This window comes from Cyrtonyx montezumae, unplaced genomic scaffold (assembly GCF_038088225.1).
Source record: "Cyrtonyx montezumae isolate F1298 unplaced genomic scaffold, pur_monq_1.0 scaffold_39, whole genome shotgun sequence".
In the NCBI taxonomy this organism is placed as follows: Eukaryota; Metazoa; Chordata; class Aves; order Galliformes; family Odontophoridae; genus Cyrtonyx; species Cyrtonyx montezumae.
Window position 1 is genome coordinate 255010 of NW_027072044.1, and position 26482 is coordinate 281491.

A 26482-nucleotide genomic window follows, 5' to 3' on the forward strand; every position below is an offset into this window, starting at 1 on the left:
AGGAAGCTAGGGAGGACAGACTCAGCAATGTGGGTGCTTGTTTGAAGCCTACAAGAAAGTGCAGCTGGCTGTGCATTCGTAGAGCATGGCTGTTCTCTAAGGCAGTGCTTCGGGTGAATCAAGAAATAAGAAGGCCTAGTTCCATGGGTTCGTTTCCTGGTACCAATAAATGGGATTTCTGGTTTCAAAAGCAGCCTGCTTCCAAGGCCGAGCGTCATGTTGCTACTGCTTCCAGGTAGCTCTGCAGCTTACGAACAGTTGTTTCATCCAGGGAGAAGAGGTCAAAGTCAAAGGTTGTGTTGGTAACGTTAAAATGCCCGGTTTCCTCAATGAGATTTACAATCTGTAAAGAAAGGAGATGAGCAACGACGTAGACAGAGCCCATAAAGGTTAAGCACACCAGAGGGACAGGCGGATACGAAGCAACCCACCTCTCCTTTTCATATCCCTTTAGAAAAGCCTCAGAGCCACGTGCCTCTCACAACAAGATCTCCTGCACTAGCTCAGTCTGGGAAGCAACCTGGGCATGTTTCTTTTTACATCAGACAGCCCAGCTTTGGGACAGCTATCAGAACGACAGAGGAGAGATGCACAAACCACACTTCTGTGCCTTTTCCAACAAAAGCAATGCATGCACGTCTGATTTTTATCTTTTTCTACAGATTTGCATTTAAAGCAAACCAGACCCTCTCAAGGAGAGGAAAGTGAAAGGCCAGGCATCACAGGGGTCCTCCTGAGACCCTTGGACACGGAGCTTACCAGAGTACAACAGCTTGCCAGAAAGCTGACAAATGATCTCTACCTGCTGTAGCACATTGCGCTCTCGTAGTGCCATTAGTCGCCTGTGAAGCTCCACTAATTCATCAGTGTAGGCCTGTAAAGGAGGCATGAACAGAAACAGTGACATACAGTTTGTACGACTGCCAAAGTGATCAGAGGAACTCGAGGCCCTTTCAGACACGTTTCTATCCCCAGTTTTACCCTATATTTTGTGCTGCCTCCTCTACTGGGACACCACAGACCTCATACCAGTACAGCTGTCTGAACACCATCAGCTAGGCCGTTTCATGACACCACTAAAGTCCCCACTCAGAACCTCTGAGCTCAGAGGACCTCAACATGGTGCAATCCATCTTGGTGTGACCCTCAGCACGACGTGCTAATTCCCTCTCCCTGCCTGAGGACACCTGCACCAATGCTCAGAGGTCAGTGCTGCAGCTGAACACCAGTGCAGAATGCTCTGCTCCCAGTGAGTTATACGTGAACCACAGTGGGGAACAAGGGACTGTTCACAAGCTCAGCATCATTTTAACTGTTCTCATACAGGGGGCTGGTGCTTGGTTTTGTGTGCTTGGTTTTTTCTTTTTTAAACACTACAGCCCACTGTTGCTCACAGGGGACAGATTCTTGATTTCTAAAGCTGTCCCAGAGTTGTGTGTGTTTGCAGCAGCAAAACTGAACTCATTTAAAGTAATTGTACTGAGGCAGAAAAAAAATGAAAAAAAAAGCTGTGAGACATGGCTTCTCCTTCACACATCCACACAGAGAAAAGCATTTCTCCCCAAACATCACACAAATGCTGTACTTCCTGGGACAGTTAATATCTTTTATAAAAGCAATGGCAATTGTAAAAGCTGATATTTCAGGCACTCCCCTTTCAATGGGCCTCAGGGGTGTCCCCTTCCATCTGCATTAAGTAGTCCAATAAAAGACACCATTACCTACAAAGCTTTTCTCAGATAAGCCATCTCAGCAGTGATTAGCAGTACTCAGTGGCGAGGGCTGTGCAGCTTGCAGGAGATCAGCATCTCCAATATCACACTTAAAGCAACATTAAACGTTTATGCTGTGATCTATTCTCCTGTTGGAAGCATGTTAAAAAAGGGAAGAGCTACAGACTGATTAGTTTAAGGATCTCCATGATTAGACTAAGGGAAAGTATTAAGCTCCTGATGGATTTATGGAGAAAAAAAAAAATCAAAGTGGGGGAGAACTTCCTGGACAACTTGAGAGTCAACTGTTATCTTGTAAGTTACCATTCTTTGGGAGCACATACACTGCTTGGTTTTCCCTGGAGGTGAGAAAGAAGGGGAGTTTCACTGAAAAAACAAAGGACTCAACTGAAATAGCAAAGCAGAGCTCAAAAAAAAAAGAAAAAATCTTTAATTTGTAAGATCAAAGACAGATCTTTACTGCCCTTTAATGAAGAGGCACTCACCACTGCAGCAGTGGCCACATCAGTGGTTCAGACAAAGGGTAAGCAAATAAAACCACTGTAACATCGTGCACATGGAAAAGACACAGGGGTCTCTCTATCTAATACACACAGTATCTGTAGTGTCCCTCTCCCACGTCTGTCCTTTCCACATCTGTTTGTCATTACACTCCAGCTGTTAACCTGCCAACACAGAGCAATCTGAACCAGCTTGGCTGCCTCCAGCTATTTGCTACACAGCAGTACCACGACATGCAAATCTTCCAACATGCAAATCTTCCAACGTACCTTGTCATAGGTTCCCTTCTTCAGGATCTTCTCTGGCTTGTTACAAGACTCAGGGCTTTTTCTTCCAGATGCCTGAGGGCAACACAGATCAACATCAGGGACCGAAATGAGTTCAGACAAAACAATGCTTTAATGGTTTGCGTGCACAGCACTGAATCCAGGAGTTACCTCACTGATGAAGACAGTGAAATAGAGCAGCACTGGGGCTACCATGCAAACACAGAGCAGGAGCCAACACTGGATGGGCAGTGCCATACATGCAGGTGCCATACCTTATTATTTGCTGGGGGCAGTTTCTGAGCAGAGGGAGGCTCTCGACTCGGCAGGCAGGAGTCTGCACTGTTGTCACTGTCACTGTCACTAAGGCTCAGTCTGAAAAACAAGTAGCACAGAATTAGCATCAGCAGGCAATCAGCAGCAGCATCAGCAGCTTCAGTAAGTCCACGTGGTTTGGTTGGCAGCTCAGGGAAACAAACAATGCTCACTAATTCAGTTCCTCATCACAGGACATTAAGCTGCCCAGGATGAACAGCTAATGTGTAATTCCCGAGACCTCCTCTTCCACCCTCACCCTTGCCATCTTCTGTTCCCTGGGCAGGCAAAGTGGGCAGCTTTATTTTTCACAGTACAGCTTGCAGTTCAGCTCTCCCATACATACCCCAGTCACTTTAGAACAACTGAGCAAGAGCTGGGGGGGGGGGGATCCACTCCAAAAATTACTAAGTACCTGCATGAGCAGGTTGCTAACACCTCCACTGAGAACTTGGGTTAAAAAATATACATACACATACATATATCATCTCTTTAGTGTTTCTGTTATGACCCTTCAGATGTCCTCTTTAATCCCATTCTTCTCCTGCCCTACAGTCGTATCCTACTTTTGGTGAGTCTGTAAAACTGTTGTGCATCCCCTTAATAAGAAGTCTCCTTTCTTGTTTAGCTGATAATGGCAAAATACAAAGGATTTTGTGGTTGTTGAACACAAGCATCACTTGCAATCTGCAGCTGCTATCTTGTCCAAGCATTTGGCTTCAAAACCTAAAGGTTTTGGCTCCAACAGTGCTTCCTGAGGGCAGAAGGACAACATTCAACTATTTTCATTGACTAAAGCAGGAAGCAGCTGTTAACCAAGTCTCGTGGGAGCCACACAACCAACTGTCAGCATACACCATCAGTGAAGATGAAGACCTCTCCGTTTTGAACGGCGCTCCTCTCATCTCTGCAGATCAAAGCTGCCACGTGCCATGCCATGCACTGCAGATCTGAGGATGGCAATTAGGTGACTATTCTGAGGAGCTCAGTCACTAACACCTGCGAGCTCCACACACCACTTGGCAGCAGCCTCCTCTTTGAGCTCCAGTGATCTCTCCTCATCCACTTCTCACCCCGCTCGCCGCTTTCATCGCCACATCTGTTCAGTTCTGTTCGCCTCTGTCCCTCTCCCGCCACGCACGTCCCTATTGCTTTGATTCCTCCAAACACGGGGCATGCAAAAACACCAAACACAGAGGGGCAAAGGGACAGCAGACATCTGTCATGAGTCGGTACCACCTGGAATCCCGGCTGACGGCGTTGGCTTTGACGGCCGCCTCTTCCCCCGAGGAGCTGTCGTCATCGTCCGACTCCTCCGACTGCAGATCCTCCACCATGGAGCGCAGGGGCCCTGGGATCAGAGGGGACAAAGCACTTCAGCACTGCTCCAGGAGACACTCAGCACAACTCCATCCGAACCTCTGATATGGATTCGTTATCGTTAACATCGCTGTCTCGAGGAGACAACGCCGGTGGCTTTAATTTGGCAGAGAAATTGCTAACAACCAAAGCTGTGCTCCAGTCTCAAAGCTCAAGCAGAACTGACCAACATTAGAACACCTCTCCTCTGCACTGAAAACAAAAGGACGGGGTTTTCCTGCATTGCTCACTCAGTGGCAGCACTGCAGTGACACAGCACTCGCTCAGGAGAGAACATTTACTGATGCCACAGGGTTTCTCTTCAGATCATCAGTGGAGGAATCAGGAAAAGGATCTGTGCTACGCTGGCAAAATGATGATGCCCCACCCCTGGTTTTCAGTATAACACAAAGAGGAATTCTGGTGTTGCTAACAAGCAACACCCACACGGACAGAAAGCAAAGTCAACAGGGGAAAGAGCCCAATCCTAATGGTAAAGTAACTGCCAAAACAGGAAGCATTCTTGCTCATAATTACACTACGACATTACTGCCTGCTGCTGAAGCATCACTGCTTCAGCACACACTTTCATAGAAGAAACCACATGAGCTTTACATGCAGGGCAGGGGAAACAGGTCTGATTTTCAAGATTTTCAGCTTCATGCAAGGAAAACTGTAACATACTTCGGTTCTGGCAACACACCTTGACTGTGGTTCTGAGATGGCTCAAAGTCGGAGTCAGAGCTGGAGTCAGAGCTGGAGCTGGAGTTGGAAGGGCTGGACTGGACAGACTTAACCCCCCATAAAAGGAAAAAAAAAGAAAAAGAATCTTAATCCTTCTAATCTGGAGAATCACAGAGCACAAAGCACAGCACCATCACCGACTCACAGTTACAGAGTGTGATCTAAATGCAAGGTACACAGAAGCAACAGCTGTAGCACCAACATCTCCTAACAAAACCCTTTGTGCCACTCACCTCAAAGGAGGTGATGAAAGGAGACAGACACACACACCCCACCGTTAGGGTGGAAGCTTCCCCCCCAGATTTGTATGGATTTTAACACACAGAGCACAGAAGGGGACCTGTGCCACATAGCTCCACAGTTTAAAAGCTCTTCCCCTGTATTACCACCAGCTCTTTGTACACTGATCTGAGTGATCCACTGTATCCTTTGCAGTTCATCCTGAGTGCACAGATCAGCTAACTGCTGTGACACCGCCCAGCAGGCAGCACTGGTGCCCCATCAGTGTCTGAATAAAGAGCTCAGCCCACCACCACTCCTGACAGCATCCACAAACAAACGTTTAATGCTATGCCGAGTTTCTAAAACACAAGACCAGGACCTGCAGAGCCTTCTCGTGCTTCAGCACAGTGGGCCACGAGGTGGCAGTGGAGGCAAATAACTTTCTCCCCAGCAGCACTGACTGCAGCAATAACCTCAGAGGGCTTTTGTCTCTCACTGCAATAGAGTATAAAGGTTCCTGACTTACTGAGCCACCCCACTGGTTTGTTTGTTTGTTTGTTTGTCAGGAGTAATTCCCTGGAAATTTAACATTTCCATTTTCTTGTGCCATTCTTGGGAATTCACCTATTATTTCTGCTGCCAAATCCTGACACTAGAGATATAACCCTCACGTCCCCACTGATGGATAAGCTTTGTCACAGGAAACATTAACGCTCTCAGAACGAAACGTCAACAGGCAGAGGCACTTCAGCAGCTTCAGGCACTAGTAAGTCAAAGCAGCAGAAGGGTTTCCATCTCAGCACTGCCCTTCCCTATAGTTTTTCACCCAAAGATTCGAGCTCTGTTTGTTCAGCTTTGAGAAAGGAAAATGAGTGGATGGGGGACACCAAAAATAGCTATCACCCTTGTCAGCTGCCCAGCAGCAGAGTAATTGAATGCCAGCATCTGACAAAGCGGCACGTCACAGCCTTATTTCTTTAGAAAAATGACCACAAAGTAAAGAGCATTATTTTCAAGAGAAGAGAACACAGTGTTCATGTCTCACCCTCGGATTCCATCCCATCACCTTCATTCCTGCTAACCCAGCAGGTGTTCCCCTGAGATGACCCATTAGGACTGCAGAAGCAGCAGGCAGGGACTGGGCAGCCCCTTCCCTCCTTCTGCCTTTACCCACCCTGGGCTGCTGCAGCCATCCAGGGCACCCAGCCCAGCGTGCTCACACTGATGGGGCAAAGCACACGCCAACGAAGGGAAAAAGCAATCCTGCTCCCACGTCTCGGCCTCTCCCTTTAGTCAGCACCAGCATTTAGGCAGCCAAGCACGAGGCCACGTTGGGGGACTGGTCTCAATGGAAAAAAATAAAATACACAGGAAGGCACAACCAACCTTCAGCAGGGCTGAAATGGAAGGAGGAACTCCTCCAGCCCACTGCAGAGTCACACGAGCTCGCATGCCAGCAGCACAAATGAGAGCAAGGCTGTTCCTTTCAGCAGCAGCCTGCGAAGATGTCAGCTCGGAGCAGCAGCCCCAGAGCACGTTGCACAATGTGTTGGCTTCAGCAGCAAAGCTGATTTAAGAGTTTCCGGGCCCCGGTCCACCTCCAGCTGCTCGTTTGCTTTAGTGATGTGGCTTACCACACAGATCCACAAACAGCTGTACCAGCACAAACCACGGAGCAGCAAACTGCAGCGCTGGGAGCAGAAAGAGCCCCCCAGGATGGAAAAAGATCTCCAGCAGCTTTCTCTGCCGATGCCAATGCATTATGCAGTTAGATCCCCAAGCTTCAAGTTCCACAGAAACCCAAGCTGGACCGACTGGCAGCTGCCACGCTTTGCCCTCCAACTCCCTGAGCATTCCTGTCCTCCTGGGCTCGAGAGCTCAAAGGGCTCTGCAAAGCATCCAACAGACAGCAGAGCTGGTGCAGGGGAGGACAGAGGCATGCAAAGCACGGTGGGGACAACAGGGCAGGGCTGCAGCAGGCACCGTGAAACCACAAGATGGTCTGTGGTTTTGCAGAGCAGCCATGACACTGCTATCAGCTTACAGCTGTGGGGTGAGTCCCGAGAGGGATGACACCTAAGAAATAACCAAGCACAAAACTTCCAAGGGCTTGGAGGTCAGCAGAGAAGTGAAGCTTGCAGACCACGTGTCTTCATGGAGAAACGAGGGGCTTGCTACACACCAATGCACTTCTGTTACAAAGCTTTAAGTGGAGAGAAGCAGTTTCTCTCTAATCCCATAAGTCCACACTTTATCTGGAAAAATCTTTGCAGATTATCTTGAATCAGCACTTCCCTAACAAATTCCTCTCTTGGGAATCTTCTGTGAAAACGCTTTCTCACATAAACACATCCACACACACTGCCCCACAGTGCTGATTAAACCACAGTGCAAACTGTCCCCTAGCAAATTCACTCCAGTAATACCAACCTTTCTAAAAGCAGTCAGCAGTTCAAAAACCCATGCAATATGAACCTGTGAATCCTATTAGAAGATATACAGTTTCTTTATGGCAAATACAAAGCACAGAAGAGTCCGATTGGACCCGGGCTGTGTCTTCCCCCCTCCTATTTTTTACCTTCTTTGGGAAAACAATTTTCTGAAGACAGAGGGTGAGGAATGTTCTTAGTCGTAAAGAGGAAAAAAATATTTAGACAGCTTTTTAAAATAGCAGTAGAATAACATAATTTGGTTTGTTTTACAACACAACTTATTTATATATAATGGCATGTGGCTGTATTTTGAGCTTTAGCCAACAACACTGCTTACAGGGTATGGAGGAATGGAGTTCCTTACATTTTTTTATAACATTTCTGAAAAGAAAAAAGCAGGAGGTAAATTATTCACTCCATTGATGAAATGAGATCAGATTCAGAAACATTACGTTACCATTAAGGGACCAATCCGTGCTCACCTCTGACTTGAAAGAAGTCTCATCCTCTGAATTTGACTCCTCCATTTCCACAGGCTTTTTGATCTCCTTGGCCTCACTTTCAGATTTTACCTTTTCCACTTTGGCATTCATCTTCTCCTTGGCTTGTTTCTTCTCTGGATATGAGGAAGACGAGGTCCTGGGAGACGTCCCCAGAATATTCTTTACCCCTTTGGAGCTGCTCTTTTTTTGTTTTTTGGCACTAGGCTTTGGTGACTCCACATTGGAGGGCCTCTTGCTGGAAGACTTCAACTCCGGCTGCGGCCCTCCCTTCGGAGAGGTGCTCTCCAGTTTGGTCTCCTTCACGGCCAGTTTTGGTTCCTTGAAAGCAGCTTTTGGAGGTGCCTTCTCCTCCTTAGGCAGTTTGTTCTCTGTTGGTTTTCTGGAGGAGTCCTTCAAAGGTTTGTTTTGTTCTCTTTCAAGGTCTTTGGAGGAGTTTTTGCTCTCAGAGTCTTTCCTTGGCCTCTCTCTGTGCTCCTTGGTTACTTTGTGTGGCTTGGATGCCTTGCTGCTTTCCTTGTTAGCATCCTAAGATTTAGCAACAGAAATATGCAAGCTTGGTATGAAATTGAAATTCTGCACAGAATAAAAAAACATTCTCACGTATCACACTACAGCATTTGTTTCATGTAGACATACACCCACTGATAGCAAATGTACTCATCAACATCTGAGGCAGACATTCAGACTGCCCTCAAGTTCTTGCGTGGAAATTGACAGGAGACACTCAAACATCTTTCTCAGCACAGGGTGAAACATTTCACCAACCTCTGCTCCTTTCCATGGCCTGTAAAGGATGACACTAACTCAGTCAATCTGCAGGGTTAACATCTGAGGGCAACCTGGCAGAGGAGCAAGAGCCTTACAGGCTGCAGCTACTGTCAGTTCTCACCAGAGCCTCTGTCTGTCATGGTTTTATGATCTTTGCTATCAGTATTCCACACCACAAGACCATGTAGAGCACTGGGAGTTAAAGAGTTAATGCTCCAGTTCCACGGATTGTGGATAGTTCCAGGTGTACCTGTCTCAGAAGAGAACAACTACATATCCTGGAGGGCTTTCCACTGTTCTCTTGTCATTTTCTGTTCAGAGGGAAAGATCAAACTGTTTGCAACCATGAGCCATCCCCTGCTCCCCTTCTGCTCGTCTCTGTGGTGTGTGCACCCTTCACCATTAGTGAGGCCTCTGGTTTCTGGACACACTCTCATTTTATTTGATTAATTAGCCTCAGTTCCACTAGATCTCATTATATCGTGTTACCTTGCATTCTGATATCTTCTTTAGTAAATTAACCTTCCTCCTCAGATCGTTGATGCTGTTTTGTTTTTAGGCCCATCTCCCATCTCCCTGCCCTTTCCCCCACACCCCATTAGTCACAGGAACCACTGACAGTATCACAGCCCTTTATTTTTCTTTCATCTTCTACATTTTCTAATGCGTAATTACAGAGCAAAATTAAATCAGCCACTAATTGCTAAGTCATCTTTATTCTGCTTCATAATGTCAACATCAGAAGGCGTGCTTGAAGTGCCAGGAGTGTTCACAGCCTTGAAGAAAGCAGGTATCAGAATTGTATTATGCCATAAACTGGATTGCTGTTACTATTTGGGACTGTTCAGACTGATAAAGAGTATGTAATCAGCTTCAAAGCACACTGCTCGTGGATTCATTCTCCTGTGTAGAATTACAAAAAGGTAGCCTTATTACACAAGTAAAAAAGAAAGCTTAAGCTTCTTCCGAAGCCTCAAGAGCTAGACTCTGCTGAGGCAAACACCGAATCCTGACATCACTAGCTTGAAAAACACAGCATGTTTTATGCTTTTTCCACCACTATGCCAAGGAGCCTTAACAACAGAGGAAGTGCTGACTGTCTGCTCAGCCCAAAGACTTACATAACTGACAGCAGAAGGACAACAACTCATCTTCAGCATTAAGGACAGCTCAACCAGAAAACATTCAGCACAATTTAATCTGCTACTGCACTTCAGTAGGAAGATACAGCTCACCAAGACTTCCCTCTCTTGGGAATGGAATGATATCTATTTTTCCAAATCTTCTCTTTAGATAAACCTACCAAATCATAAAAAGGCTTCCAAAGTGCAGAGGGCAAGGAAAGGAGCAGTGCAGCTGACATTCCAAGTTCCAGTCCATTAGCTGGTTTGAAACTGAGTGACACATTTATGTACACATTTCCAAAGCTGTCTTCACTGCATTACTCTGGTATTAAATTATATTAAGAAGAAAAAAAAAAAACAGAACTCTTTGATGGACCTTCTTATTTCCAGCTTACACAGGGTGACAACTTCTGTCACTGATGACTCCATCTCCTTTTAATTACTGGGAATATGGCATCATAGCAGGCACTATGGAGAAATCACCTCTGTCCCAGTGAAACCAGGACGAGCCCTTACTAGGAAAAAGCTGCAGTGAAATGAGAACAATATAGATCACCCAAGGACTGAACTACTGAGCACGAGGAAAAACTTCTCAGAACCAGAACTAGCTAGAAACAGCTGCTGAGCAAGCTCCTATTAGCAGAGTTGTGAGAGACTTCTTCACCTCAAGGCAACAAAAGCAGGTTTTTCACTGACCTTTGACCCATGGGATGGCTTGGTCTTCTTGGGATCAGAGAAGGCAGAGAGTGGTATTGTGGGTAACATGGGATAATCGGGACTTGGCCTTGAAACAGTTTCTGCTCCCTCTGGCATTACCATCACCTAGTAGTAAAGAAGAGGAAAAATGGGATGAGTAAACAAAAGCTAGGTACTCTGCTGCAAATGCTCTTACTTTGCAAACAGGGATCAAGGAACATCTGGAAGAAAGGAGCAAGACTTCCCTCGCAAAAAAACAAACAAAAATCAGTAGACCTTGGGTACCTCCCTTGACAGGACCTTAAGGCCAAGTGCTGACCTCCATAAAACAACTTCCCTTCTTATTTCCTCTAGGTTTTGTCACAGCAATTCTGTGGAAAAGCTCTATCAAAAGCAATTCACTGACAAAACACCCTAATGCTTAAGGATCACAACGTGCTGTTAAAAATCCTAGAAAGCAAATGACTTTCTAGCCATCCTCCTGCTGATAAAAGCACGTTCTTTGTGCTAACACAGAAAAGCAGTGATATGCTGAGGGAGATCTGGACAGACAGCTTGGAATGCTTACTACTCCTGAGATTGAAATTTCCACGCATATATATATATATCTTTTTAATTCTTCAGGCTAGAAAGATGCTTTTCCAAAGAAAACTTGGCCAGCCACGAAGACCGTCCTGAATAAAAGCCTTAAAGAAACTAGAATTATGCATTATTATACACAGGAGTGTCTCAGGACAGTCATGACAGCCTCTGTTTTATAACTTCATGTACTGTGTGGCTGGCTTGTACTAATTTGCTTATTTCAGGATAATTTCTTTAGTCTATCACTGCATATTAATTTCCCAGAAGTAACAGTTTATCCAACAACTGTATGTTGGAACTCACATCCTCATTGTGCCTTCAAGAGTACAGCTTTTCTTTTTTTTTCCTCCTTCCCACACCCATTTTTCCTCTAAGTTCCAGTATTTTCCATTTATTTTTTATTAGCTAAGTCACAAGCAGCCAAACCTGGCTTTAAAGGACATTCACTGACCAAGAAATGCTATCTATTAAGCCCTCCTGCAGCCAAGATGAGTAGGAATATACTGGAAGCCTCTCTCTTCCCTGAGCTCTTCTATACAGATGCATCTCGTGACACTGAAGGTCACAGATAACCCTGGCTGCCCAACAGACAGCATGCAGCATCCACAGATCACCGTTCCCAGAGGGGGTCTCACTGCCTTGATGTTAACAGTCATGTTTTAATTGAAAATAAAGCACCGCTAATCACACAAGCAATGGCTTCGCTCTGCTTCTAGCGCTGCACTCACACCACCAGCAGGGAAAGCTGGCAGGGTCCTTTAAACAAATGTAGAGGGCTGCAGCTTACTGGGCTGTGCTCAAGGAGAAAGAAACCTCAGAACAAAACTAAATCCCCACACATTTCAACAGAACCTCTTCAGCTCTCTGAGCTGGCACTTACCCCTCCGGCCTTAATGAGTTTGCGTCTGAATTCCTTGGTGGGGTTGTTGAAAGTCAGTTTCTCACAACGAAGGTGGTTCACTGGTGGATTTCCCTCCAAATTTAAAAACAGGTCGTACGTGAAACAAACCTTTTTCGGCTCCTCCTAAAAACAAGACAGACTTTGGGAAAAAGGAAGACGTTTGGCAAGCACCCTGAGTCAGAGGATGCAGACAGTCACTCCAGAGAATCCCAAGTAAACCACAGAATAAGTGCTGCATTCATCGTTTTTCATCATGAGATCAGAGCACTTTCCAAGGCTGGAAAATAAACAGCTTGTACCTCAAATGCCTCAAGTTAACATACCTTCCACCAGAAGCTTGGGCACTGCTTTCTGCTGCAAAAGAGATGCAAGGGGAAGGACACCGACTGCAGTGGGCTGTTTAAAAGCATTATGTCATCCTAGGAAAGCAAAGTCACAACTTTTATCTACTACTCTGTTTTTAATCAAATTCAGATCCCAGCTCCTCCGGGAAGCAGCTGAACTATAACTGTCAATATTAAAAATACCCATAGCCCTTTATTCATGTAGAGAGGAGAGCTTCTGAACTTGCAGCATCTCCGTGGCTACGGAGGAAAGATGAAACACAATAGTAAAAGGATGACTCATTTGGTAAAATCCTATTCAGCATGCACATTGCAGGAGCTGAATGGGATGCTATCTGGGCCTTTTGAACTTTCCAAGGGCACTTCCACTGAAGCAATCCTGAGCTGTGTGCACGCTGGGGATCGTCTGCGCCTCGCTGCTCCTGCTCCACCTGCTGCAGAAGCACAAACTGTGCACAGGCTGTACACAAACTGGAAATCTCTTTGCTCCCACACCCCCCAAAGGTGAATTTCTGGTGCTGTTTCTGCACTGCAAAATATCGATGTGCCATTTCCTAGCGTTATCCTGCACTCTGCATTTCAAGATGAAAACTCCACGGTGGCAAAATCAACTCTCCTGTTACAGTACATTCGGTATTTACATGAATGCATCCCATATGCCCCATTCAATGCTCAACATCAAGCAGCTGCACAGCAGTCTTTTCCACAATTCATATCCAGCAGCTTGATTTCCTGGTGCAGTTGCATTGTTGTATGGGAACAGATGCCGTGGGCTTCCAGCCCGAGATGTTAGATTTGCTGAAAATAGGTTGAAGCAACAAACAGCTTCAGACCACACTGACTCCTGCTGCTTGCTTAGGGGATGCTGGCATCACTAAATAAGCCATTGCTTGTACAAACTATTCTCCTAATAATGAAAAGTGCTGTTCCCACACCTGGTTTACATCAAAGTCAGCACTGTAAGCCCACCTGGGAGTTAAGGTCTCCCCAAACAGGGGAAGGCAGACATCTAAGCAGCCACACGCAATAAAAAAGCCTCAAATTAACAAATAAGAGCGTGCTACTGACACAAGGGTCTGCAGAACATCTCCTGGAAAAGTCCTGAAGAACACACTCCTACTTGAAAGCATTCAGCATCTGCTAACACATACGAATGAGAAGACCCCCCCCCTTGTCATTTTCTTCTACCCTACAAGGACTGTTCTCATTAACCAAATCATTAGCGAGCTCGGCATGTGCATGCTCACACTGGAGTTAAAACAGCAGCTGTGGAGGGTCCCTCAAAGTCTAATAAACTTAAATGAAGGATGAACAGTAATCCAAATGTGGCCTAGGAATTGTTTCTAAAATGCTTTTCCTGGTTTACAACATGGAATCAATTGATCTCGGATGCATCAGCAGAAGCAGGCTTTGGTCAAAGTTCCTTACAGCACACGGTCAGAGCTCTGCTTTGTCATTTGCCCCTTTGCTTTCAGAGCAGGATCAAAAACCAGAAGATTCACTTCCCCTTTATCTCAGGTATTCCTTTTTTTCATATAGGCTCTCACAGAACCTCCCAGATAAAATATTTACCAGATCTCTGCGATGAGTTTCCTTTTTTTTTTGTTTGTTTTGTTTTCTTCCTTAATTTTTTGTAAAATTAAGGCAGCTTTTAAAACATTACTTTCTCCAACTCCCAGCTGGTGATCTGTCTGGGAACCAAGTCCTAGCCAAGTACCACCATCATTAAAATACCCTTTGTATCAGCTCAGGACATCAGAAGAACTCATCCAAGTGAATAGTTGAGCTTACAGCACTCCTAAAAGAAGGAGTACAAAAGTCTCAAAGCTAAAAGCTGCAAATAAACACCCTTTATTGCCTTCACTGTCTGCTAATGATTACAGCTCAAGGCACTCCAAAGTTTAACCCATCCGGTCTTCCCTAAAAGGTTCTCCCCTCTAAACAACCATTAAGAACTGGGGGGAGGGAGGGGTAAGAAAGAAGAAAGCCATGGAAAACCTCTCTCAATTGACCTGGACCTGCGTATCCCCTAACAGAAAGCCACACTTTGGAATCTTTCTGAATAAGATGTTGGGATTTACACATTCCCAGGCAGTTTTCACACTGCAGCACCACTTATCTGCTCCTGGCTGAGTAGCATCCATAGAGGAGAGCCAAGCTTTACTGCAAGGATTCCACCATCCCATATTTGAGCCTTGCAGCCGACAAGCAAAACCAAAAAGAGGAGAGACGCTTTCTGTGGCTATTTTCTCTCCCTTTGAGAAAAAACACAAACCTTACTTTCAGTTCATATCTGCCCCTCACACCTCAGCTGTGTGAGACCAAGCAGACAGGTGTGCCACCATGTTAGGGCCCAGGCACTGCCAAACCCCTGCACGTGTGAGTCCTGCCTGCCCCACCACCGACCCCCAAACCTGAGCAAGTTATGCTTTATTTTCACTACTTCCAGCTTCCTGTCTGTGCTGACAGCTGCTGCAGTTCTGAACGGCCGAGTTGCTTTGTTTTTCTTTCAAGTTCTGAAGCAATGGGTTAAAGTTCTTCTGGCACTGTTCGTAAGGGCAGGAATTTTTCAAACTCTTTTGTTAAAATTTCCTCGTCCTGTTTTTAAGGCAGGGTGTGCCCTTTGCCACTTAACACAAATCAAAAGAATTTCACTGGTAGCGTGCGCATGAAGCTCATAAATCACTTTTAGAAAGCCATAAAACAAAATTATCTACAAAAAATCTAGCACACCAAGGAAGCAGCCTCATGGTTATTCAATAACCATAACATCCAGCAGCACTTCCCTTCTGCCACAGATGCAGCCTCACGGGGCCATTTACCCATACCCACTTCGTAACGCCGTATAAATGAGCCCTGCAGAGTTGAGCCTTGCTTCCACACCCACCCAGCCCAACCCCTGGGCTGCCCTGTGTCCTGCTGCATGCAGGGCACTAAAAACAAGTAGGGCAATATATGCTTTTAAAGCGAGCAGCCTTATGTTACACCCTGCTCACAAGCTCACGAGGCACTCTGATCTTTGTTGAGATTCTATGGAGTTAATCAAAATAGCTGACCAGCATTTTGCAGCAGCAGCTTGCATTTGAAGCCTTTAGCTTTCTCTGAACGTTAGGAGAATAGACTCTGCTCAGATAGAAGCTTTCCAGCATCTCTCACAAACCCATGATAGGATGCTGCCTGCTGCTCCACAGTGCTCCCTTGCCAGGCACTGCCTGCCTCCTCTCCATCAGATCCAGACACAGCGATGCACCAAGCACCAGCAGCTACAGGCACAGCACAGGTCTTTCAGCCAGGGCGGAGTGAAGGATGGATGCAGATAATGGGTATGGATTTAGGACAGAAACAAGTTAAAAAAAAAAGACTCGCTGCTCAGCAGCACGCAAAGCACTGCGGGGTTGGTAGGTCAGGTCATACAGAACAGACCTCAAAAACGTGAGTAGCAAATGCTTGCACTCACAGCACAGACAATGTCCAGTTTTACTCCCTGCATAACTTCCAAAACAGCAAGCAAACAGTGAGGGGTGCAACGTACCCTTCTGTCCTCAGACCTGCACAGACCCTGCCCAGGAACGCAGCGATCTGTCGGGTAAAACCAAACACCCTGTATCAATACAGACCTTCCTTCCAGCACCTTCCTTAGGAGTGCTTCTCCAGCTAACACAGCTCATCCTTAGCTCCAAGTTGCTCTTTGGTTTCACCCCTCCTGACACATGCACTCACACACAGCGTTCTCACTGAGTTCCTACTTCAAAGACACCATGTAACTGTTGCAGAAAGGGGGAAAACATACATGTTTTCATTTTGAATCTCTCTGATCTGGTTTTGAATCTCAAACTGATTTTTCTGCTTTCCTCATATCCCTTGCTTTTTGCCAATTGAAAAAGCCTACATCACATGCACTGCACTGTGTAAACACTGGAAATGCTTTATCTCTTCCAATGAAGTGGGGAGGCAGTGTCTTAACACATCTTGTCCACCCTGCATTCAAACAGCCTGCCTTACATCAGAGTAAGGTGAAGAACTGACCTATCTCATTAGGAGGCAAAAATGTAACTGAAGCTGAAGTTACACCCTACTACAGCCTCCAGATTCAAGTATTTGCCACTGCAAGACAGGGATCTGGAGACAACGCTGCCAAGAAAGAAGAAACAGGACTGTTGAAATGGGGTGGGGAGGAGTACTAGAAAAACAGCACCACGTTTGCTGTACCCAGTTTGTATTGATTCAAGCACCAGAAGCCACTTGCAGCAGCCCTCGTTACAGGAAGGAACACAAAGGACTTAAAAATAGAAATAACATACTAACAGTTTCAGTCCAAAAATTCCCAGATGATCCAGTATCATTAGTCAACGGTGTTTCCAGAAGCTTTATTATTTAACCTGCTGAGCTCCTGACATTTATTGTTCAGGTTCAGCTGCAGGGCTACAGCTGGCCAGCAGCACTGAGTGGGACTGCAGAGCTCCCAGCATCAGCTCCTGGGGCTCTCCAGAAGTCAGACACGAGCTCCCCATGTTTATAGCAATATTCAAAACACATATATTCTGTGATTTAGAGGACATGACTGAGAAAACACCTCACAAAGGACTGAACAACAGCATAGGACAAGTGAATGCCAACAAGGCATAGGCATAACTGTGTTTAAGACAAGAACTGGCTCTTGTGTCTTTCCTAATGCTCTGTTGGTACTTCCCTGTCTGATGGGGAGGAATCAAAAGCCCCAGTGGGGCCAAGAGCTCCAAAAAGGCACAGTTAGTTCTCTGCCATGGAGGAGCTGGTGGGAAGCTTTATGCAGACTTGCCTAAAAAATCCCTGATGAGGTTCATTAAAAACACACTGAAGCCATTCTTAGTAAACCAGTTCCTTAGCAGTGAGCAGGCCCGTTTTCATCAGCCAAAGCAAAGAGCACGCTGGCTCTGACAACCACTATTTATCATCTCAGTAACAAATTAGAACAGAGAAAGGAAACTGCTAAGAAAAGAGGCTTCAACTGGGGAAAAAAGTTCCAGCCAACCATGGCAAAGATCAGCCTTCTGAGATTACTTCACTCCCACTTCAAATCCTTTTTCCTCTCACCTTTACAAAGCTAAACATGCATCAATAAACAAATCCCAAAGCCTTTACAGCTCTTGTTTCAACTGAGAGGATACACTTCAATCAACAGAAACGTGCTAGAATGCAGGGAGCATATGGCCACAGAGAGCCACCCCACTCATCCCAGGCAGTCATCTCCAACACTGAAGTTTTATCCCATCCCCAAATTAATCCATACTCCCTTGAAAAGACTCATTCAGGGATGAGTCCCAAATGCTGCAAAATGCTGTCATCAATTCAGAACAATATATTCTCCCCACGCAACAGCTGATCCCCACCAGTGTCAACAGGTTTACAGAGATCAGAGTGAACATATGGTCATTAAGTAGTAAATACTTATTTATTCCGTACTCTAATGTCACATTCTTCAATGAAAGAGAAAATAAGACTATGTTGGAAGCCTTCACCATTCACCCTTCTCTTCTTTCCCACATTTTGATTTCTACTATATCCCAGCCTTTGCATTTTTGTCTTTGCAGCTGTATTCATCTCTTACATTTCCTCGAGCTCCAACCACTGAAAATATTCACAAAACTCCTCCTATTTGGGACAGACTGAGCACAGATGGGCCCAATTCTCCTCAATGGGCAGCTTCTGAACTTCCAGCATCCATACGGACCAAGTATGGCCTCCAAATGGGCAGAGAGGATAACATTTGATGACATAAAGATGGAAAAAATCACTGCTAAGCAATAAAAGCAAATTTTAAATGACTTCAGCATAACTCATACGTCTCAAGCTCATGGCTGAGCCTGGAAACATCTCTCTGCTCAAACGATGCTCTGGAAGACTGCAGCTACCATGTTCTTCCTCAAACACTGCTGACAGAACACCTTAATTAGTCAATTAAATAACTTAAAGTGGAAAAGAACTTCTCCACAATACACGTACCTGCGCTGTGTTCACAACTAATGCTGTTTTCCTACGTATTTCTCATGCTTCTGAAGACTGGAATGACAAAAGCTAACCACCTTCTCTCAAATTAACTGCTACTTCCATTGTTTCCACCAAGAACAGAGGCCATGATTTCCCTTATGTATAAAGAACACCTATGCAGTGATGTGTTAATAGAAGCAGATGATCCTGGGTGGGTTCAGAAGAGCTGCTGGTCCTGAGTTCTGTGAAGAACATATAAGGAATGGAGAGAAAGAAAGCATGCAGATGGAGACAGTGCAAACGAGTGCACCCAAGAAGAGATACAGGACAGGCAGAAATGAGAGAGAAGGATCTGAGAAGTGAAAGCAGGCCACTGGAGACATACATGAGAACAGATTGGGTGAAGAAAGGAAGTGGAAAAAAAGGTGGAACAAAGCATCTCACTCACTGCGATCGATACAAGCAATTAGCATAGGGAATATATAATAAAATATATAAATTATAAATAAAAAACACACATTTTGGTCAGGAATGTAATAAGATTTTGAACCTGAGCCAATGTAAAACGCAGGCAGAGAATTCCCTGATTGCCAACCAAAACCTCAGACACGCCAACAGAAGTCAAATTGCTTTTAAGCTTTCAAGGTGGGGGCAATTTTTGGTGTTCCTTTTTGTTTGCTTTTTGGTTTTGTGCATTCAAGTCAGTTTTCAGTGCTTAGCAAAAGAGCTTTCTATCAATAGCTTTAACGTCCTATCCTTGAACTGCCATTTCTCTTCACATCCTTGAGACCTACCCCACCCACCCAAAAACAAGTTGCAAGGAAAGAGTTCTTGAGGCAGTTCCTCAATCTCATTATCTGGCATACTACTAACCCGGACTGAAAGTAGGGCAAATAAAAAAGCCACAACCCTAAAACACTGGTTATTCAAAAACATCACCTGGAGAATAGTAGAGTGCTTGATCAGGGTTAAGAAGGAAACGACGGCCACGTTTGTGGGAGGTATACTGGAAAAGATGCTGAAGCTAAACAGAATTAGATCACAATAAATGGTCCTCTGTACACACAACCTGAGGTAACAGTTTGTGCTTAGAGCTGAAGGGGTGGGGGGAGCACACATCACTGTGAGGTAGCTTCAAGCTTTATTGTTTCATTTATCTAAGTTCCCTCCCAGGAATAATAAGCAGAACGGTTTTCCCTCCCCCCCTCTTTTTTTTTTTTTGAAGTAGTAATCAAAACCAGAAAGATTCTGTATCCACGCTTAACAAAACAATTTAACTGAAACTGAGTTAATACAAATGCAAGTGTCCAAATCTCTGTTTTCATAACCTTCCTCAAGTCATGCAGCACGTGACCTCTGTGGTAAGACTTAAAGCAAGTAATAAATCCCAAATTTTAACACTCATTTGTTGGCAATGCATCTTAAGATTTAAAACATTTTGTATTTTCTTTTTTGGAAGAGCACTGAATCAAAACAACAATATTTTTAACAGCTTTAAATACCTGTTCCACAAATGCAAATCTTTGTCTTGGGCCCATATAAATGTTATACCTTCACAGCTATTAAAATAAACCTGCAAAAAATTAATTAATTTTTAAATATACTGCCAGTCAACACGGTAACTCCAAAAGTTTATGAATCAGTGTTTTACACTGATTTACTTACACAGCTGTGAAACATTTTAAATTGGTTTAATATTATCCATGGTAGAGGAGGTTGCCACAAGCAGTACAATCTCTGCAGAACTTCTAGGGCCATCACACTGTCCTGATATTACCTTTCTATACAAACCCATTTCTGCCAAAAGCTTTCTTTTGAAGTCTGGTAGGAGGTTCCAACTCCCAGTTAAATTCTATTTATTAGAGTAATAAAAAACACACACATAAAACAGTCACATAATTTAGAGTCTTCCTGTCAGACAGTTTCAGTCTCTGGCACAGCTCAAAACAATTTGAAGTCCAGAAATCAGATTCTACCTTATTTCTGAAGTACACTTCAATGGGCATAATGAAGCCTGCGTAGCCAGACTCCTCCACTTTGTACGGGGGCTCCTTGCACACTGAAAAGAGAACACACAAACATTAACTTGGAATATGATGCCTCTTAATCTGAGCCAAAAATGAGTTGTAAGACAAGAAACGTGGCTCTGACAACTGATGACTTTGTTAAAACAGTGATCTTTGTGGGGAAAAAAAGACATCACCACAATGGGATGGTGCTCACGGGCTCCGTGGAGAACACGAATGTCGATGTTTAGCTCCCCCCATAGAAAGGAAATATAAAACACACTGTGCCAGAGACTCAGTAAGACTCTTTTCCCCTCCTCTTTACTGTGATACAATTACATTCCCGTGCTGTTCCAGTTAAAGCCATCTTGAAAACAGTGCAATGGCTCAAAAGGTGGGAATCTGAACAGTACAGACAGTAAAATAAACTTTGATGCCAACATTTACTCCTCAAGACACGACAACGTGCAACCAGGGCTGCTGGTTTTTCCCCTTGGAGTGCTCTCCTGCAGTACTTAATCTTCACAATTACATAATGGCCACACTACGAGCTGCCCCATCCCAGCCTCGTAACAAACCTGAAGGGCACGTAAACACTGCTATTTATTTCATATGCCTGGAAATGGAGGGAGGTGAAACCATGTGCTGCTGCCTACTGCAGGAATGTAGATTGCAAAAGTTAATCACTTTAAGAAATTAATCTACGTGCTTCCTGCCTCAGCTCCTTGTTCTGCTACCTGTTGTGTTTTCATGTTACTAAATCCTTCCTATCACCTACTGCTGTATTTCTGTACAGTGAAAGCCAGCTCAAAGGATTCTAGGATCACTTGGCCATGGCACAGCTATACATAGCAACTGCCAGCAGAAACATGAGACTGACACAGAAATTCTCCCTCTCAGGAACCGGATGCACTTGCACACAATTCATGCACTACAGCCCATGTAAATCAAGTCAATAAAGTAATTAGGAGAATTTGGTGCAAGTCTTCTTACTTTCTCTAAAGAACTGCAAGTAATATGATTAGGAAACAGTACCTCAAACCAAAAAGCACACCAATTTTCCTGTAGCACAGATATATTATTCCCAGCTCTAACCACCATCACAAAGGTGCCAGTAAGCACTACTGAAAATTCAACTGCAGGAAAAAAAGAACCTATCTAAAAATACTCAAAATCCCTACAACTACTTGAATTTTCCCCTAGAAACCCTACCACTTGTGGGAAAAATAAAGCACAAATCCCCAAACACTGTCAACGTGGAATCTTAAGATTATTTTCCAAGCAGCTGTTGTTCCTTTGGCACCCTATTCTAGGAAATTAAACTTGCTACAGAAGAAGCAGTCTGCCTGTGGCACGAGCCCACCCTGACCAATAGATTTTGCTTCAAATAAGGGAGAACCATCAGAAGAAACCCCTCAGAACGAGAAACAGTGTGTGTGTGCCACACAGTTTACCTACGATCTACTCCTTGGTCAGAGGCATGCTGGCTACATAAACAAGCTTAAGAAAGCATTTAAGACCTAAGAGAACAGAAAAACTCCTTTTAAAGGTAGATGACATGGCAACCCACTGAGCAAAGACAATGTACTATCCCAGTACAGTTGTTTGTAATAATGTAATTACACTGGATGACAAGAATTGTAGCACAGCAGATTGTAATTTCTGTTCTACAAATTAGCTTCCAGCCCAGCATTGCACTGCCTTATCATACATCAGTTTTACTACGTCAGTTTGAAGGAGATATTATTAACATCCACACTAAATTCACATCCCTGGGAGCCAAAGACCTCAGAGTTGCTTTCTGTTGTGGACTCCCACAAATAACCAGTGCAGGAGGGAGCCCCAACAGGACCTGCATGACCAGCAGTCTTCCAAAAAAGTATCTCCTAGAATGTGCATTACAAAGTAATTTATAGCAATACTGCTAAGCAGTCAGCACTCCTGGTAACACTACATAATAACAACGCTGCAAACACAGTTACACAATCTCAAATAGATCTAAGGCTCGGCTGCTGCCAAGAAGGGCAATTCCTGCTCCTCCACCACGCATTCCAGCTGCCCCACGACAATAAGGTTCATGTTGCCACACACTCAGAGTGAAGAACTGACCCAGCAGAAAACGGCCATGCATTTTTTGTAGTGTTATTTTGTTGTGTAGCTTCCCAACCTCACTGACTGCACCAACACTTACAAAAAATACATTACTGAATATCCTAAGCTGGAAAGGATATGCAAGTATCACCAAATCTAACCCCTGTCTCCACACAGGACCACCCCAAATTCAGCTTCTATGACTGACAGCACTGTCCAAACACTCCTCAAGCTCTGGTAGCTTGGGGCCATGCCCACCACCTCTGGTGCAGAACCTTTCCCTAACTCTCACCTGCTCCCCCTCAACACAGCTCCATGCCATTCCCTCAGGCCTGTCACAGTCTCAGAGATCAGCCCTGCTCCTCTGCTCTGGGACAAACAAACCAAAGGATCAGCCCAGAAGCATCCCTGCTCCAGCACATACACCAGTCCCCTGTTTGGGGGCCTCTCACCCATCACATGCTTCTGGCCAATATTAACAAACCAAACCCGCCTTCCCATTTGGTGACACCAATCACCTTCTGCTGTCACTGCCTTGGGAACCTGCATGTACTGCTGCCTGAGAGGAGAAAGCACCTCACCTCCAAAACTTTTATCAGAAGAAAGGTCTCTTTCTCTCTCTCCTTCCTCAAACAAAGGTAGTTAAGGCGAGGGTGAGACTCTAGTGCAAAGAAGGCATATTTTGTTCCTCTTCAAGAGGACATTTTACAGAAATACAACAGTACAAGACAGTCCAGACTGCACAGTGCTGTTTCACACAGAAGACCTAAAATCCCACCTTCAAAACGTGACTCACCTCTCTTGGGTTTCGGGAAGCTCTCATGCAGCCGGAAGACCACCTTCTCCACAAAGTGCTGGATGTCACACTGCTCTGGGCCACGCACAAACACCATCCAGTCATGGGTGAACCCCTCGGTGGTGGGCTTCTTCCGCAGCTGGGCTCGGTGCCCCAGCTCCAGTTTGACTTGAACCGTGCACTGTTTTAGGACAGAGGTCAGTCCGTAAGCAAAAGGGAACAGATTATGTATAATGCTGAGCCCCATAGCCTGAAGATGCTGGATAACAACTGTACAACAGCCTCCACAGAGAGATTAGTCTCGCTCAGAAAACTACAGTGTTATCAACCAGAAAGGGTTTTATAAAAGTAGCTCCAAGCACCACTTCATAACTCATTTTGTTCCTAATATTAGCATTGCAGAGAAAACAGCTTTAGAGGAAGGGTAGGTTTATCTCTCTCACTTATCAACTAAAGTGTCAGCAAAGTCCTAATTGCAGAACCTTTATTTCTAGAAAGCGTCAGAGATAGAAACTGATGTTCACAGCTTACAGAATTCACAGCACTAACAAAACTAAAATGGGAAAAATCAGATCGTGAATTGGTGTCTGATGATATTTTCGAGGGTATGTAACTCAGCAGAACACAGCTATGATCCTCCATTCTTATAAATACATTGTATTAACTGACTTTCAAAGACAAAGTCAACACGCACCATGCCTGCACAATATCCAATACTAAAGTGACCTAATTCTGAATGTGCAGTCCTGAATTCTAACCTAAAATAGAGATGTATTCAGTATCACAAAACAAAAAAATAAATCTCATTAAATGCCCTAAAAAAAAAAAAAACAGATTAAAATGTTGTGAAGATCCTCATCTTCCTGGAGACTTTGCAGTCAGAAGAAAGCACATGAATTATAAAGAAGCAACAGGGAAAAGCAAATATGATTCAGACACAAAGTTAAAGGAAGCACATCTTAAGGCATGATTTCTAGAGATGGAATCACACTGAAGCTACCTGAATACTTAATAGGTTAATTTTGTGTGTATACGTTATCCAAACCAGACCAGCAGCACAGCCATCTCAAACTAATCACTGCCAAATTCAGCTTCAGCAATTGGAAGTTTATTAAAAATACGTGGGCTGATTTTCACTCCTCACCAAAGAATTGAAAATAAATGCATTGCTCTGTCAGCTCTCAATTAGGAAAGGCAACCAAATTTGTCATTACCCATACCACAACCGAACACAGACCCAACCTGAAGGCATGATGTTAAACATTGAACAGAAAAAAAGGGAAAGCTTCCGGAGCTCCAGACAAACACTTCACAAAAAGTATTATCCTTATTTTCCTATCGAGGAACAGCAGCAGAAAACACAACCACGATTAACACTCAAAAACCATTTTGTGTGTCCAACCTGACATTTTATCAGAATGTGATTTCCAGAGCACTGTTAATACTTTCTGAAAAAGCATTAAGTCGCTTAATCTCGGTGTTTTCTTTTTCTTTGTAAAAAGATCACACAGGAAGCCTACAGAGCACCAGGCATCAAAGCTCCATCTCCCAAATCACAGTTCAGTTCTAATTTCAACTATAAACCTTAACACTGTCTTTCAGGCAATTATCCTCACAGTAAAACAGCTTCGGCTGCCATCAAACCCAAGACTTGGAGACAAACTCATATAATTAATTGCTTCACCTGCATTACTAACACATTCCTTCAGATTACTGTCTTCTGCACGCTCTCTTGGCAGGCCATTTTCCTCTTTTGTGCTTTAGGGTTTATCTACACTGGCTCCACCTCGTTCCCGCGCTAAAATGATGGTGCACGGCCATCTGCTCCTGTGACACGTTAAGGAATGAGGTAAAGGCAAGGTCCTTCACTCAAACCACGATGATCTTTTCTACAGTAGATGAGCACTATATGGAGGGGCAGCCCAAAGCCTGCAGGGAAGTGTGCCTATAGGCATGCCCTATACCTGGGGTATATCCCACCGTTCAGGCATCAATTGATCCACTCTGTTTTACAGCTTCACCTTATCAATTCCATAATTCTCTTTTAAATTCTGCTACTGCTGCCAGTTCCTACCCTCCTCCAGCGCAGTACAAATGGCTGTCACTCCACACTATTTGCCTTCCTAGTTGAAACGGCTGAGAAATCTTAGCTGAGAAACAGATGGGACTACGTGGAAGAGAACAAAATTAAACATGAAAGAACTGCTTAGTAGAGAGCGAAAGTTGTACTCGTGATACTCCTCACATATCGGTCCAATTAACAGCCCCTCTGAATTAAGCCAGAAGTTGAAACACATTTGAAAATTACACCTCCAAACGTAGCAAACATGTGAAGTTGCTCCGCTGAAAACAGAGCATTTCTTTTTTTTTCCCCTCCCAACCATGTCTCTCAACAAAGGGAAACCAGGATCCCATTCAAACGATTTGTAATAATACAAAAGGAGTCCGCTTTTCAACTTAATAAACGCTCTGTAGCGCTCTGGTATTTGTTTGATGGCTAATTGCCTGAAAGCCATGACCAGGCTCCATCCGGCCTCCTCGGGGTTATTATTCGCGGCATAGCGGGCCCTACCTCGGGCCGGGCCGACCTGGCTACAGCCTCGCACACAAAAGGCCTTCGCAGGGCGCCCAGGTGAACTTCCAACCCCCGCTCCTCCCGCTGGGGCCCTGCAGAGCTATTGGGGCGGCGGGAACCCCCATCCCAAATGCCTTCACGGCGGCGGGAAGGGGTGGGGGGAGCAGGGCCGGCACCACCCCCCCCCTCCAATGAGCTCGGGCAGGAATGTGCGGGAAGCGCGGCTGCCACCCCCCGCAGAGGGCGAGGCTGCGGCGCGGCCGCCCAGGAAGGGGCGAGGGCTCGGCCCACCCCCAAAAGACGATGAGGGGAAATGGGGGAGCTACCCCATCAAGGGAGGGGGCGAAAAATCTCAGTCCCTCCTCGTTAAAGGGGCCCCGCCCCCCATCCTACTGGGGGGGAGGGGGGATTAAGCTACTGGGGGAAGGTTATTCATAGTGGCGGCACTGAGGGCGGAGTGGGGTCCCGCTCCCCTCACCTGATTGTCCATGGCTGAGCGCAGCGCCGCGGGCCCCGCTCACTCGCTCGCTGCCGCCGCGGCGGTTCTGCTGGGCGGT

At 45.1% G+C, this 26482-nt stretch overlaps 1 protein-coding gene across 1 annotated transcript; it reads right to left on the minus strand.

The window, feature by feature from the left end:
* On the minus strand, positions 1-26482 carry MLLT1 (MLLT1 super elongation complex subunit). The gene is made up of 12 exons (XM_065745842.1): positions 26404-26482; positions 23351-23531; positions 20434-20516; positions 12126-12269; positions 10664-10789; positions 8055-8600; positions 4878-4965; positions 4055-4166; positions 2776-2875; positions 2504-2575; positions 803-874; positions 1-343 (listed from the first exon to the last, which is right to left on the minus strand). Exons 1-12 carry the CDS (start codon positions 26413-26415, stop codon positions 215-217), a joined length of 1665 nt encoding a protein of 554 aa, XP_065601914.1. The 5' UTR covers positions 26416-26482; the 3' UTR covers positions 1-214.